Consider the following 15648-nt stretch of genomic DNA (forward strand, 5'->3'; position numbering starts at 1 on the left):
ATACAAGCCATCAATGTCAAGTCTTCAATCACCGTCATGTGTGACGGGACATTAAACAGAATTTCTCCTCCTTCCATCAATGAGGAAATAAATATCGTCATCACTGACCCACCCAAGAGGTCATTTGTCAAGGAGGTAACCCGTATTGTTATCACATAGTCCATACTGACACCACCAACACAAAAAATCCCATCCCCCCCCCCCTTTTACTCCCCCCCTCCCCCCCCCCCCCCCCCCCCCCCCCCCCACACACACACACCTCTTCCAATCGACACGAAGCGGTGGTCTGGGTTCTAGTCTTTCGGATAAAGCGATAAACCGAAGTCCCGTGTGAAGCATGCACTTAGCGCACATAAAAGAAACCCATAGCAACAAAAGAGCTGTTCCTGGCAAAATTCTTTGAAAAAAATCCTCTTAAATAGTAAAATAAAATTTTTGTTTGTTAAAATATGGGCGGCATTGCACTGTGGAGACGCATTCGCCATGGAGAGAGGAGCCTGAATTTCACACAGAGAAGTATGATGTGACGAAAAGTTAAACACCACAACACAACACAATACAATACAACGAAACGCAGTGCAACCCAATCCCCGACATCATCAACACGTGTGTTTACCATGCCTGTACTCTCACTCGTTGTGCATGCCATCAATGACGTGATCAAAACCTACGTCATCAACACGTAGTCCCGACCTTGCCTTCTTCTCACTCGTCATACATGCCGTCGATGAGGTAATCCCTGTTGATTTTGGAGTACTTCCTGTTCCTCCAGCAGTCGACCAGTCTCTTGCCGGCGAGGACGAGGGTGACGAGGAAGAAGAGACAGCCCAAGGTGAGGGTGGTGATGAGAACCACCATGGTGGTGAAGGCCTGCTTCGTCACCATACCGGAGGCACTGTTCGTTCTGTTGCCTGCCGAAGGAATGAGGGAGGTTATGACCAGCCAACAAACCGACCAACCAGCCAGCCGGCCAACCAACCAACCAACCAGCCAACTATCAAAGTAACTAACTAGCAAAACCAACCAACCAGCCAACTGATTAACAAACAATCGAAGTAACTAACTAGCAGAACCAAACAACCAGCCAACTGATTAACAAACTATCAAAGTAAGTAACTAACAGACTAATGAACAACCAAGTTAAAGGAAAGGGTAAAGGTCCCATACACTTTTACAGCCACACAGGGGCGGTGAATTCTAATCCACTGTGTCTTGGGCTCGGCATCGGAAGGCGGGGCCCAATCCTCTCCTTCCGCCGTTTTAGCCTTCTCTCCCTGAAGTCAGGTACCCATGCGTGGTGTAGTGAACTCGGGGTAAAGTAACTTCCCCATGGACACAACACCATGAAACAGGGCCTCAATCCCTGATCACTGCCAACACTGCATCAGACTACCGATTCTGCGACTGCACCTTTAATGAATTAATGCAGCACTTAACTACAATAATTCCAGGGCTGGATGTAAAAAAAAAAAAAAAAAAAAAAAAAAAAAAAGCAGCTGTGTTTACTCCACTACCCTCGTGAAATAAAAATTCGTTTCGTTTTGTTTCGTTTCGTTTCACTGTCCAATTGAACATTTTACTGTCTCCTTTCAACAACTTGTTCAAAGGACAGAAATGGAGAGTTGCTCAGTGAAAATGTCAGTAAAAGGCAGACTGGTGGACAGACAGAATGTTACGCAATTGCTCTAAATATACTGAACAGCACGGTTTAATGTTGTGTTCGTGTGGGTTTGTTTATTCGTTTGTTTCTCGGTTTTAGTTCCTCTTTTAAAAAAGAAAAACAGTTGATGCGTCCAGTACACCAACATTGATTTGTTTTGGTGATAGTCAATAAAAAATTTCCCGGACATTTTTTATTATCTTATTACTGACCCTATTGATTCCATCATAACGTGTGTATATATGTTGATGATTCTCTTTGAAATAAGCTTTTGAATATTTCTGTACTCAACTCCCCCTTTTCTGAAGGGAACACACAGGAAATACTTTCGAGTGTTCAGATCATAATCAATGAGAGAGAGAGAGAGTTAATAAGTGATCTGATATAATGACTATGAATATAGATTAATGTTCTATTACACGAGTATGTGCTTGTACCAAAAGACAGAATCACAGCAAGCACTTTCGTTTTACCCCTTGACTACTTTGACAAGAACTATCGTCACTGAAAAGCTGTCATCTCACTGAAATAAGACTGAGATAATATGTGAGGATGTCAGTCTAAGTTCTTTATTAGATCTCCATCTTGGGGATATAATTATATTAATTACAACATTTAAATATACTCACTTCGTATAAAATGTAGCAAAAAAAACAAAAACAAAAACAAAAACAACAAAAAACAACAACAAAAAACAGTGCCACACCATCTCATTTCACCATGGCTCAGCGGCGAAGGAGTGGAGATAATCAAAACTGATTGTTATTCCCATTATTTTCATTGATTGATCGGATATACCCAAACAAGATTTCGTATTTCCCACGTGTTCCTGTAGGAAACGGAAAGTTGAAAGACAGACGGGAATACTGGAAGGTTTAAGGTTTAGTCAGAAGTACACATGAGCGGCACCCACCTCCTTCACGCGGAAGGTCCTGGTCCAGAGAGGCGTCCACAGCGGCAGTGTCGGTGTCAGGGGGTGGCGTGTCTTCAGGGTCCGTTCCGCTGAGGACGGCCTCACCAGGGACAGCACCGGTGTGTTGGCCATCAGGGCTGTCTGTGTCGATGTCAGGAACCACCCCGTCAACCATTGAAGAGGGGGAGGTGGTGGAACTGTTTGCCCACGACCCTTCTGCCCCCTCCCCCTCCTCCTGTGGAGCAGTGGTGGTGGCGGAGGAACCGTTGGTGTGGGGAAGGTCAGTGGCCTTCTGATGACCTGATGACCCTGACCCTGTTGTGGGTTTTGCTCCATTCTGCGCCACGGTTGATAGCGCTGGCGTGGTGTTGGCTGTGGGTGTGGAATCACTCGGCCTGAGAGTGGATCCAGGAACATGATCAGGTGCAGCTGTAGAGTTGGATGAGGGTGGAGAACCATCATCTGAAGCGTGTGGTGTTGTGGGCTGGCTGGAAGACTGTGAAGAATTAGAACTCTCCCCTGTCGGAGTAACGACAGAGGAGGTGTTCAATGAAGAAGCAGCATCACTGTCGTTCAGGCTTTTCTGCAAAGAAGTGGTGGTGTTTGCTGAAGGCGTTGTGGTATAGTCTGTGTGGGTGTTGTTGTCAGACGTTTCCGACTGTTCGGTACCCGACTGTTCCCCTGTGGAATCATTGTTCTCGCTGCCTCCAGCTTCGGTGGAACCTGAAGATGAATTTCCCTCACTGTCTGATGGTCCCCTTCCAGACGTAGTAGATGCAGGTATACTCGCGGTTGTTCCGTTTCCTCCGTCAGAATCAGGCAGGGACTCTTCAGTTCCAGAACCTGGAGTTCCTGGAGATTCGTCGTTTGTAACGTTAGTTTGTGATTCCGTAGAGTTCGTCGTGTTTGAATCATTTTGGGGTGGTTCCTGTGCTCCTTCTTGGGCACGTGGTCCTGTAGAACCCGAGTCTGCCTGTGGTGTGGGTGTGACAGACGTTGTGCTATTCACCTCCTCCGGTGCTGATCCATGTGAACTGTCACCTCTATCAACTGAAGGTGGTGTCTCCGTTGTAGAACCCTGCTCTGATTCTTCTCCATTGGAATTGGAGAAAACTTCAGCAAGTGCTTGAAGCACAGCCTCCTTATCAGCATAGATCTGGTCACCTTGCTTGACACTGATGTTACAGTCCCATAGTTGTTCGCAAAGAAAGAGCGCACAGTTGAGTTCAGTGGACTCCTCTGGCTGTGGGGTGAAGACAAGGACGTTGCACAGACCTTCAAAACACACGACGTATCAGAGATTGAAACATGGGTTGCAGAGTCCCTGGCTTTGAAAGACATCACACGGATAATTGTGGTGCTAAATGTGAATTACCCGATGCCAGACTTTGTGTCACTTCACTGATGTAAATATAATGTCAACCCTCCACAACAGCATCAGTAGTAGTGGCAGCAACAACGACAAAACAACAACAACAACAATACATAAACATGGACGATCAGTTGATCGACCCGCAACAACCAACTCCGCTACTACCATTGCCTTGTATTTTTTTTCTCATAGAAATATCATTTGTGTGTTTGGGGAGTGTATGGATTAAAACAAACAGACCAATAAACAAATGGACACACGAATGAGACAGACGGACGGACGGACGGACGACAAAGGAACAGATAGTCTGCGTTAGAGGCACACACACACACACACACACACACACACACACACACACACACACACACACACACACACACACACACACACACACACACACACACACACACACGAAGAGATAACAACAACAGGACAGACACACGCACGTAGGGAAAAATCCGAAACTAGAGGACAACTAGAGGACAAAAGTACAGGCAGACAGAGAGACAGACAGATAAAGAAACAGAGAGAATCTCCGAATGAGAGCGCACACACAAGAAGAGAAACCCACAACAGACTGAACAGAGTTACACGTGGAAAACAAATTGATCAGAAGATCGTTCGCTTATTTATTTATAGTCTGTTCATCTAAGATGATGATATTAGACTGAAAATAAATTATATTATTATTATTATTTGGATTATTATCATTTCTATCATAATGATGATTGTTATTATTAATTAGAAAACGACATTTCTGTATATTCGAATGAGGTTGAGGTGGAGGGGAGGGGGGGTGAGGAGGAGGGGACTAAGGAAGGAAGAGAGAGAGAACAGAATGTGGAAAAGATAAAGTACAAAATCTAAAAGGGAGAGAGAGAGTGTCAGTGATTGGAGAAAAAAACCCAAACATAATACTGGAAGGGTGTGTGTGAGAGGCGGGACGGGGGAAGCGGGATTAGGACAAAAAAATTATCAATAATCAAATATTGTATGCACTACTTCTGTAGATTATTATTTGAAAAGAGGTTCATGTGGGGACCTACAACAAACAACCACCTGCACTATTTAACACATAACTAGCTAACTGATCAGAAGACATGAAGACATTCGTCTCACAGTTGATATGTCAACATATCAAGACGGGACTTGTGGACAAATTTGTCGTCCTGTTTATCTGTAGCGGTGGAATATTGTGACAATATCCAGATAAAGATATCGTGGAGCGGTGGAATATTGTGACAATATCCAGATAAAGATATCGTGGAGCGGTGGAATATTGTGACAATATCCAGATAACGATATCGTGGAGCGGTGGAATATTGTGACAATATCCAGATAAAGATATCGTGTAGCGGTGGAATATTGTGACAATATCCAGATAAAGATATCGTGGAGCGGTGGAATATTGTGACAATATCCAGATAAAGATATCGTGTAGCGGTGGAATATTGTGACAATATCCAGATAAAGATGTCGTGTAGCGATGGAATATTGTGACAATATCCAGATAAAGATATCGTGGAGCGGTGGAATATCGTGACAATATCCAGATAAAGATATCGTGTAGCGGTGGAATATTGTGACAATATCCAGATAAAGATATCGTGGAGCGGTGGCCTCGTGGTAACGCGTCCGACCTGGAAGCGAGAGAATGTGTGGTATGGAAACCCACACTCAAAAGAAATTTCTACCTCTCCACTAGACTTTGAGTGGTATTCTGGAGGCTAGTCTTTTAGATGAGATGATGAACTAAAGGTCATAGGTGTAGCATACACATAGCGCATGCAAAAGGAACCCACGGCAAGGAGACAGTTAACCCTGGAAAAACGTCTGTAGAAAAATCCACTTTGAGAGTTAAACAAATAAAATCAAATACACCGAAAGACAGAAAATCAAAAATAGATGAGCGGCTCTGCATCATACTGACGCGCTCTTCTCGGGAAAACAGACCGCCAGAATTTCACACCGAGAAATTTATTGTGACAAAAAGATGAAGAAGAAGAAGACACGTTTAAACCAAACCAGAAGGAAAAAAAACAACAAACTTGGAAAGGTCAGACTCTACCCCCACACCACCCACCTCCACTGTTCAGACAGCACTGGCTGAGGCAGCTGCTGTAGTTCCGGGTGCTGACTTTGGTGATGAGTTGGGGCGGGCTACCCGGGGTGGGTCCGAACAGGGTGGCTGGGTCAGTGGCCGGTAACACACAGGAGCCGTCCTCCTGGAGTCCAGTGGTGGTGGTGGTGGTCAGCAGTGTAGCCAACAGAGTGAGGGGGAGTCCGTGGTGCGTTCTGAACATGGCCACCAACTGCAAATAATCATGACAGTAATGATGATAATGATGTTGATAATGATGATTGATGTTCATCATCATGTAATCTGATAATACCACCAGCTATAAAATGAAGACAATGATGACACTACTAATCAATTGTAGATTAATAGTAACACGTCTCTCCAAGCAACATTCCTGTTTAACAACGTTGCGAAGAACAGCCTGTGTGACCCGTTGCATCAGACAAATACAGGCACGTGTTTATGTACACACGTGCATGTGTCTCTAGATGTTAAATCCTGTGGACTGTGTGAGGGGTGAACGATGGCTGAGAACGATGTGAAAGCGTGCAGTGTAGGTATGAGAGGGGAACGTGGAAGGGAGAGAGAGATGCATAATACAATAGACCCTTTTGTTTCTGTCTGTCTGTCTGTCCGGCTCTCGATATATATATATATATATATATATATATATATATATATATATATATATCCACAGCACACACACACACACACACACACACACACACACACACAGTGTGCCATCCATACCTTTCTGCGTCCGTAACTTACGGTCCATAGTGAAGTTGTGCAAACGCTGCTGTTGTTTTTTTGTTTGTTTTTAGTTCTCCCAAGATTAATTTTGTCCTAGAAAGCATTTGCAGGCTTCGCATTGCATCTTTTCTTTATATTTCAAAGCAAACTTTGTTCATTGTGGGGAGATGGGAGTCAGTGTTCATGACCGTGTTCCGTGCCTACTTGGTTTCCTTTCTGTGCAGGCAATGGGGCCGTGAACTGTAAACTGTCAGCGAAGGCCCTTCGGCTGCGCACGCACACACGCGCGTATGCACACGCGCGTGCACACACACACGCACGTACACACACATGCAAGTACACACACACACACACACACACACACACACACACATGTAAGCAGGCACGCCTACACACACACATACACACACACGCACGCAAGCAAACACACACACATATGCAAACAAGTACGCCTACTCACGCACATACATACACGCGCACGCAAGCACACACACATACACGCGCACGCACACACACACGCGCACGCACGCACACACATACATATACACAAGCACGAACGCACGCACACACACGCACACACACACACACACACACTCGACCGAAACAGAGTTTCAACACGTGATCCAAATACCTTCACATGTGGATCCATTCACACAAACAAGAACAAAGGAAGGTAGAGGAGGTGAAGGGATGGATAAGCTCCACTGTCCAGTCATGACATGAACAAACATTTCACAGGATAGCGGAGGACGTGTAAGCCTTCCGTGTGGGTACTTCGTCTCAGTTATCACTGATTCATGTCGAAGGTTCTCTTGAATTTATATGCGGGCTCAGGAGTGAATGTATGAACGTATGTATGTATCTCTTTAAAGGTATGCGTGCAGGGGATATAAGTTCATTGCCCACCTTGCCGTGAAAAGCCGTGGCACCTTCAAACTGCTCAACTTTGATACATGTTCACTCACGAGGAATATTCTTTCGAATCAGTTTAGTTGCTTGCTCAGTGCGGAACATTACACTGCCAGCAGACAATGGTAACGTTCATTGCACGCACTTCTAGCTTCACACAAGACAAAACGGACAAAGCCATTCACATGCTTCCTCTCAGAACTGTCGGCCTACTCACCAATCAGTCTTACACTGGACAGATGAAAGAATGCCAGCCAGGATGTGTCACACTCAACGGTTAAAAGAATATCACTCTTAACTCCTTGAAATGTCATCTAACTGCGAACATCGTCACACATGCCCACGGTGCATTACTTAAACAAGTCATATGCCTTCAGTCCCACACTGACATCCGCAGCATATATCAATGTTACCACCCATCGTCTTTCATTAGATTGGATCAGATTGACAATATTCGCCGCGAGAACCAAACAAAAAGTCCGCAGTCGAGATCAGCTGCTTCCTGCATGTGGTTAGCATCCGGTTTCACTTTAAGCCGGAATCGAAATTTTCTACTGTTGAAGGCGACATATTGTGGCATAGATTTTTTCTTCGTCTCTCAAACACACGCACAGGCACAAGCTGACCCCGTCAAATCGAATTTCATTAAAACCACACATGTTTCCGACTCTACTGTCCTGTGAAGATCAATACGACTTTTCCTCCCTATAGCGTTCACAAAAACGTAAGGATCACTTGGGAACAGTTTTCTTCTTGGAAGTATCGTGAAATGATGCCAATGTAATACGCATCACTCAAAACCTGAGGCGATTTCTTGCGAGTGTACTTCCATTCTTTACATTGAACAGCCAAAGCTTTCGTTTGTGATTTGCTGAATAACTGTCAATTTTTACCCACAACATCGGTTTTTTACACGCATTTTTCAAAGCTGTTCATGATACACGTGCGCTTGAAAAAGCCGCTCTTGCATTCAACGAGACACCAATGCTAGCCTGCATAAATCAAACATACCTGGGCTTGTTTGTTTAATATCTTATCTTCTTCTTCTTCTTCGTTCATGGGCTGCAACTCCCACGTTCACCCGTGAGTATGCGAGTGGGCTTTTACATATTTGATCGTTTTTACCCCGCCATGAAGGCAACCATACTCCGTTTTCGGGGGTGTGCATGATGGATATGTTCTTATTTCCGTTACCCACCGAACGCTGACATGGATTACAGGATCTTTAACTTGCGTATTTGATCTTCTGCTTGCGTATACACACGAAGGGGGTTCAGGCACAAGCAGGTGTGGACATAGGTTGACCTGGGAGATCGGAAAAATCTCCACCCCTTTACACACCAGGCAGCATTACCGAGATTCGAACCCGGGCCCCTCAGATTTAAAGTCCAACGCTTTAACCATTCGGCTTTCACGCCCGTCAAATATCTTATGAAAACATAGCAAGCGGTCCCAAACTTTGTGTGAAGTCGGTAGCCGTGTCCTGTCTTTGCCACAGCCTGTGAGGCCAGAGGGTTTGGGGGGGGGGGGGGGGGGTTGGCGGGAGGGGGGGCGGAGGGGTGGGGGGGGGGGGGCACAGCGACGAACGGCCATGGTTGCTCAGCACACGTGAACAACGTTAAGATAGGAACAGTGCGATAGGGAAGTGATGTTCTCTGTGGGATGGGCACAGGAGTTTCTTTTGTTTTGTTTCTTTACCTCAACACCGCCCCCACACCACCCCTGTGTGTGTGTGTGTGTGTGTGTGTGTGTGTGTGTGTGTGTGCGTCTGTGTGTGTGTGTGTGCGTCTGTGTGTGTGTGCGTGTGTGTGCGTCTGTGTGTGTGTGTGTGTGTGTGTGTGTGTGTGTGTTTCAACCAGACGTTTGTTATCAAAACGTGTCATGTAATTTAATTCTCCTCTCGTGTCTGCAGTTTTCAGCGTTGTCAAGTTTGAGAACTCTTTCGCAAATGTTGGGGGGGGGTATGTAAAAGTGGAGAAGGAGGGAAGGTGAGGGTGGACAATCTGGGGACGGGGTTTTGAGGGAGGGGGGGGGGTGCAGGAAAGGAGGGGGGTGATGTAGTGTTTCACTTGCGCATGTGTGGCAGTGATGTGTTTTGCAGTGTGGAAAAAAGTGGTTGTTTTCCGCTTGGCAGGGACTGGACGTAGATGACTCATGCGTGCGGATAAAACCGTCTGATAAATGAAGCTTACTCATCTAATCAATGCCTCTCACTGATGATACTGTCTGATAATGTGTGTGCATTCATGCGCACACGCACGTTTGTGTGTGTGTGTGTGTGTGTGTGTCTGTGTGTCTGTGTGCGTGTGTATGAATATATATATATATATATATATATATATATATATATGATAAAGTATATACAGGTCACATGGTTCAGTTCTGTTACTCTTGACAAATGTATGCATCAATGTAACTTCTATACTAAAGGGACTAAATTTCAATTTTACCTGAGTGTACACAATTTTTTTTGTATTGATACGCACATGTATATATCCTGATTCCTACTGTATCTGTGTTTGTGTTTGATTTTTGATTTATGTTTGTACCTTTTTATGTATTATCCCCCCCCCCCCCCCCCCCCCCCCCGATATTCCTTGTGACCCCGATACACTTGATGATAAAGACATATTCTATTAAAGACAATTAAAATGACTGCTGATAATCAATATTTCAATACGTAAGATAAAAGTGGTAATTTTTTGCGAATAAGAAACCAACTTGTAACAGTAGCATGAATGTAGAAACATGTTTGCCTTCTCTCTCTCTCTCAAAAAAAAAAAAAAAGACTGTGCCTTTCCAAGGTTTTCACTGTCATTTTGATAAGAATGAGTGGAAAGAACTGATATATTTTTCTGTTTTAAGCGAAATTTGGTGTTGGCAAAGTATTTCAAGAGAAAATGAAGTTTTAACACACACACACACACACACACACACACACACACACACACACACACACACACACACACACAAACCGAAACACAGGGTTATTACGTGGACTCAAGTCAAGTGTAAAATTACACACACACACACACACACACACACACACACACACACACACACACACACACACACCGAAACGCAGGGTTATTACGTGGACTCAAGTCAAGTGTGAAATTACACACACACACACACACACACACACACAAACACACACACACACACACACACACACACACACACAAACCGAAACGCAGGGTTATTACGTGGACTCAAGTCAAGTGTAAAATTACACACACACACACACACACACACACACACACACACACACACACACACACACACACAAACCGAAACGCAGGGTTATAACGTGGACTCAAGTCAAGTGTAAAATTACAGGTGAGTCAACAGTAGAATAAAACAGAGGATGATGTGACGGACCGTGACATGGATACAGAAGCCCAGGGGCTGATGATACAGATCGCTCACATTCAAACGGCACACCTCAATATGCATTTGTCATGCGCTATCTTGCTTTTATATCAATGAAATCATGAGAAAAGGAGGGCAAAAAAAGAGAAAAAAAGAAAAAAAAAAACAAAAAACCTCAACATCAACAACCCCAAAACAACACCAAAACACGTACTTAAATAATACTGGATAGAAACAACTGCACTTTTCATTTACCGAATGATATAGATTAAGACGAGTTTATACATAACTTATGAAATGTATTTCTTTATATCTTAGCAGTCTTTCAAATTGGGTTTTAAGCAAGCTTAGAATATGCGAACACGCAAAATCCTACGTGAAATGTGAAACGTAACAAAAAATCGAAACAATTGCACATTATATTTCAAATATCATGAACACAAGTATTTAGTACAAAGATCTCTCAAAAACCACTTTTTTTTCCTGAAAGTGGTCACGAAATAAAATGAAATATTATTAGCTTTCATCAAAACCTCTAAACTTGCTTGGGTTGATCATCACGAATAAGAACTTTCATTAATAAGCAGTAAAATGGCTTCTTTGAATGTCGTACAGTTCCGAACCTCACTGAGAATATACTGGAAACTGTGAGACTTATCCAAAAGGCATCCACAATCACGTTGCATTGGAAACACTAAGTTTGTTTGGTTTGGTTTGTCTCCACCTGCCACTGAGTGCTAATGTTCGGTGAAAGAAAGATGTGAATCAGGTACCAAGCAAAAGCTATTCATTGTCCAGAAACCAACCCTTTTTAGCCTCCTAATCCGTTTGACACAAGCCTCAGTATTTGGCAAAGCCAGTACAATGCCCGACCTTTTGCCGATCCAAGTGGACCATACATATTTTAAACCACCGTTCAGAGATAATCTGGGTCGCCAGCCACTGTGGCAAAATGGTTTGAGCCAAGGACTGATCAATGTGAGGAATTGGGTTCGGATCTCAACAGATCATTTTGTTGACGGGTGCGGTGGTCTAATGATTAGAGCGCTGGATTGTCGCCCGAGTTTCCTGAGTTGGATCCCCGGCGCACCTGGTGGGTTAAGGGTGGAGGTTGTTCCTGATCTCCCAGGTCAACATAATCATATGCAAATCTGCTTCTGCCTGAACCCCCTTTTGTGTGAATACGCACGCAGAAGATCAAAACCGCACGTTAAAGATCCTGTAATCCATGTCTACGTTCTGTGAGTTATGAAAGCAAGAACATACCCAGCAAGCACACCCCCGAAAATGGAGTGTGGCTGCCTACATGGCGGAGTAAATAAATAGAAAACAGTCATACACGTAAAATGTTACATGTCTGTTTGAGACTTTATGTGTGCGTGACTGAAACCTAGTTGAATGACACAGGAAACGAATAATGAGCGCCCAGTCGCAGCTGTCAGTCGGCTCTACCCAGGTACTGAGTCAGCCTGTTGTGCAAATGACCTCGTGTTTGAAAAACGCTTAGAGTGTGGTCTCTTGACTGAAGACAGGTGCTGTATACGTACTTTTGTTGTTGTTGGTTTGAGCATGCCCGGCTCCTACCCAGATTTTAGTGTTCCATGGGATTAAATGGGAAGACACACGGCGAGTGTCATCCTATCTATGGATGTGTTTTTGGGAGTGGTGTTCAATTTTCCTGGACAACACTGCAGATTCCTCGGGGAGAGGGGGTGGGCTTTTTTTTGGGGGGGGAGGGTTGGGGGGGTCGGGGGGGGGATTGTTTGGTTGTTTTTTGTTGTTGTTGTTGTTGTTGATGTTTTTTGTTTTTTGTTATTTTATTGGGTTTTTGTTGTTGTTGTTGTTGTTGTTGTTTCGTTTTTTGTTGTTTTTGTTCTTGTTTTCATCCCTCCGTCTGCCTCTCTACCAGTTCCTCGGAGGATTGTTTTATCAAGGTTATTGGATCACGTGGCGAATGCAAATCAGAACATCGAGACAAACGTGAAAAAGACTGCTGACAGCACATCAGTCTCTTGACCAAACACTTCAGACCATACAGATGTCCCTCATGATATGCATGATTATGTTTGACGATCAACATTGAGGGTGATATGATAGTGGCTCGTCCTATGGCTTTCTTTATTGTTTGTCAAGTCAGTCGACCCCACGTCCATTCGATCTTTCTCCTGCTCCTGCTCCTTCTTCTTCTTCTTCTCTTCTGTTCTTGTATTTGATTTTGGGTTTGTTTGGTTTGGTTCGTTTTTTTTTGTCTTTGCCTATTTTCCTTTATTTATAATCTTTGTTCTACTCTGTTTGCCTGCCTGTGTGTTTTTCTGTCTGTCTCAGGGGCAGTGGAGAGAAAGAGAGTTAGAGAGAAGAGAGAAAGACAGCGGAAAGAGAGGAGAGAAAGAGTGTGAGAGAGATACAGACAAACACAGTGATAGACACAAAGTGTCAGAAAGAAGTTGGGGTGGAAAGGGGGACGGGACAAAGTGGTAGGGTGGTTCAAAGCCGACTGACCGCTAATCGCTTCTAACAACATTACCTTTACTCAGTCACAGCTTTGGATCTCTCTCTCTGTGTCTCTCTGTCTCTCTCTGTCTCTCTCTCTCTCTGTCTCTCTCTCTGTCTCTCTGTCTCTCTCTCTCTCTGTCTCTCTCTCTCTGTTTTACCACACAACACACTTTGGTTGTGGCTGACTCTCTTTCCTGTTGCAATGATTTCCCTTCACACACACACACACACACACACACACACACAGATACCACTCTCTCTATATATATATATCTGTGTGTGTGTGTGTGTGTGTGGTGTGTCTATGTGTCCGTGTATGTGTATGAGTATGTGTGGGTCTGTCTGCCTGTCTGTCTGTGAATGTATGTGTATGTGTGTGTGTGTGTGTGTGTTGCATGCGTATGCGCATGTGTGCATTTGAGAGAGAGACAGAGACAGAGACGACATAGACAGACAGGCAGACATACACAGCAGGAGACAGAGCCGCAGAGCCCCCCCCTCCCCCTCACCCCACTCCCACCCTGTCTATTCCCTATGTCCTCTTTCCCCCATTTTCTTTTTACCGCGGGGGTCCTCAAAGAAGATTAGTAGCCCACTGCCAGAAGGCCAAGGCCACTGTTGTGAGCTGGCACAACAATACAGCGTGGTGCATGTGGCCTGGTGTGTGATGTGGGGTTGTAGTGCCTCGATTGGAATGGTGGTACTGTGAGCACAGCATAGGGGTTCCTGGAGTGGATTCGTTCTGATTGGTGTGGAAAGACAGTGTGTGGCGTCTTTCCTTTTTGACTTTACCTACGTCATTTTGAAGTGGATTCGTTCTGGTTGGTGTGGAAAGACAGTGCGGGGTGTCTTTCCTTTTTGACTTTACCTACGTCTTTTTGAAGTGGATTCGTTCTGGTTGGTGTGGAAAGACAGTGTGTGGCGTCTTTCCTTTTTGACTTTACCTACGTCTTTTTGAAGTGGATTCGTTCTGGCTGGTGTGGAAAGACAGTGCGGGGTGTCTTTCCTTTTTGACTTTACCTTCGTCATTTTGGAGTGGATTCGTTCTGGTTGGTGTGGAAAGACAGTGCGGGGTGTCTTTCCTTTCTGACTTTACCTACGTCTTTTTGAAGTGGATTCGTTCTGGCTGGTGTGGAAAGACAGTGTCTTCATGTAAGTTTTATCCTTTTTACTTTGGAGTGAATTATTTCTGATTGTCTTTGAATAACAGTGTTCTACTTTCTGCTTTTGTTGTTGTTGTTGTTGCTTTTGGTTTAAACATTTTTTAATATCAAGAAACAAGGTGCAATACAGCGTTCAATAAGACTTGAGCAACAACAAGCATGAGCTTATATCGTGCTCGTTCATATGCAACAAGCAATATATAAACGCAGTGTTGTTGCTTTTACTCTGGATTAATTATTTCTTAGTGTCTTTGAATTTCAATGTCTTCCTTCCTGTTATTGTTGTTGTTGCTGCTGTCGTTTGTCTAGTTTTTGTGTTGTTGTTTTTTTTTTCGTAGTTTTGGAGTGAATTATCTCCGGTTGACGTTGAAAGGCAGTGTTCATTTTTCTATTTTACCCACGTAGTTTGGAGTGAATTCTTTTAACATTGGTTTTCTTAAAGTGAATTTCTTTTGGATGACGTTGAAAGAGAGCGACTATTTTTTTCCCTCAAAGTTTAGGAATGAATTCTTTTTGATAGCCGTTGAAATATAGTGTCTTCCTTCTGTTTTACCCGAGTTGTTTGAAGTAAATTCTTCTAAGACTGGTGTTCCCCATGTAATTTAGAGTTAATTCTTCCAAACTGTTGCTGAAAGACGTTTTATCCTGTGTCATCTTCGTTGCTTCTAGATTTGATGGTACGGTGATGTTTTCATGTTTGATTATTTCTGATTTTCTTCTTTATATATATATGTATATCTATGTATGTATGTATGTATGTATAGATAGATAGATAGATAAATAGATGTGTGTGTGTGTGTGTGTGTGTGTGTGTGTGTGTGTGTGTGTGTGTGTGTGTGAGTGTGTGTGTGTGTGTAAGTGTGTGGGTGTGGGTGTGTTGTCTGTCTGTGTGTGCGTGCATGCGTGTGTGTGTATGTTTGTGTGTGTGTGTGT

At 43.9% G+C, this 15648-nt stretch overlaps 1 protein-coding gene across 1 annotated transcript; it reads right to left on the reverse strand.

The window, feature by feature from the left end:
- Positions 1-279: 279 nt before the first annotated feature.
- On the reverse strand, positions 280-8027 carry LOC143298082 (uncharacterized). Its single transcript, XM_076610761.1, has 4 exons — positions 7905-8027; positions 6029-6257; positions 2574-3848; positions 280-911 (listed from the first exon to the last, which is right to left on the reverse strand). Exons 2-4 carry the CDS (start codon positions 6246-6248, stop codon positions 706-708), a joined length of 1701 nt encoding a protein of 566 aa, XP_076466876.1. The 5' UTR covers positions 6249-6257; positions 7905-8027; the 3' UTR covers positions 280-705.
- Between the last annotated feature and the right edge of the window lie 7621 nt (positions 8028-15648).

Source organism: Babylonia areolata, chromosome 23 (assembly GCF_041734735.1).
Source record: "Babylonia areolata isolate BAREFJ2019XMU chromosome 23, ASM4173473v1, whole genome shotgun sequence".
In the NCBI taxonomy this organism is placed as follows: Eukaryota; Metazoa; Mollusca; class Gastropoda; order Neogastropoda; family Buccinidae; genus Babylonia; species Babylonia areolata.

Coding starts and splice junctions, on each gene's coding strand:
- LOC143298082 (XM_076610761.1), bottom strand. CDS start 6,248: ATGTTCAGAACGCACCACGGACTCCCCCTCACTCTGTTGGCTACACTG. Junction 3,849..6,028: donor GTGCTGTCTGAACAGTGGAG/GTGGGTGGTGTG, acceptor TGTGTTTTGAAG/GTCTGTGCAACGTCCTTGTC. Junction 912..2,573: donor GGACCTTCCGCGTGAAGGAG/GTGGGTGCCGCT, acceptor TTCCTTCGGCAG/GCAACAGAACGAACAGTGCC.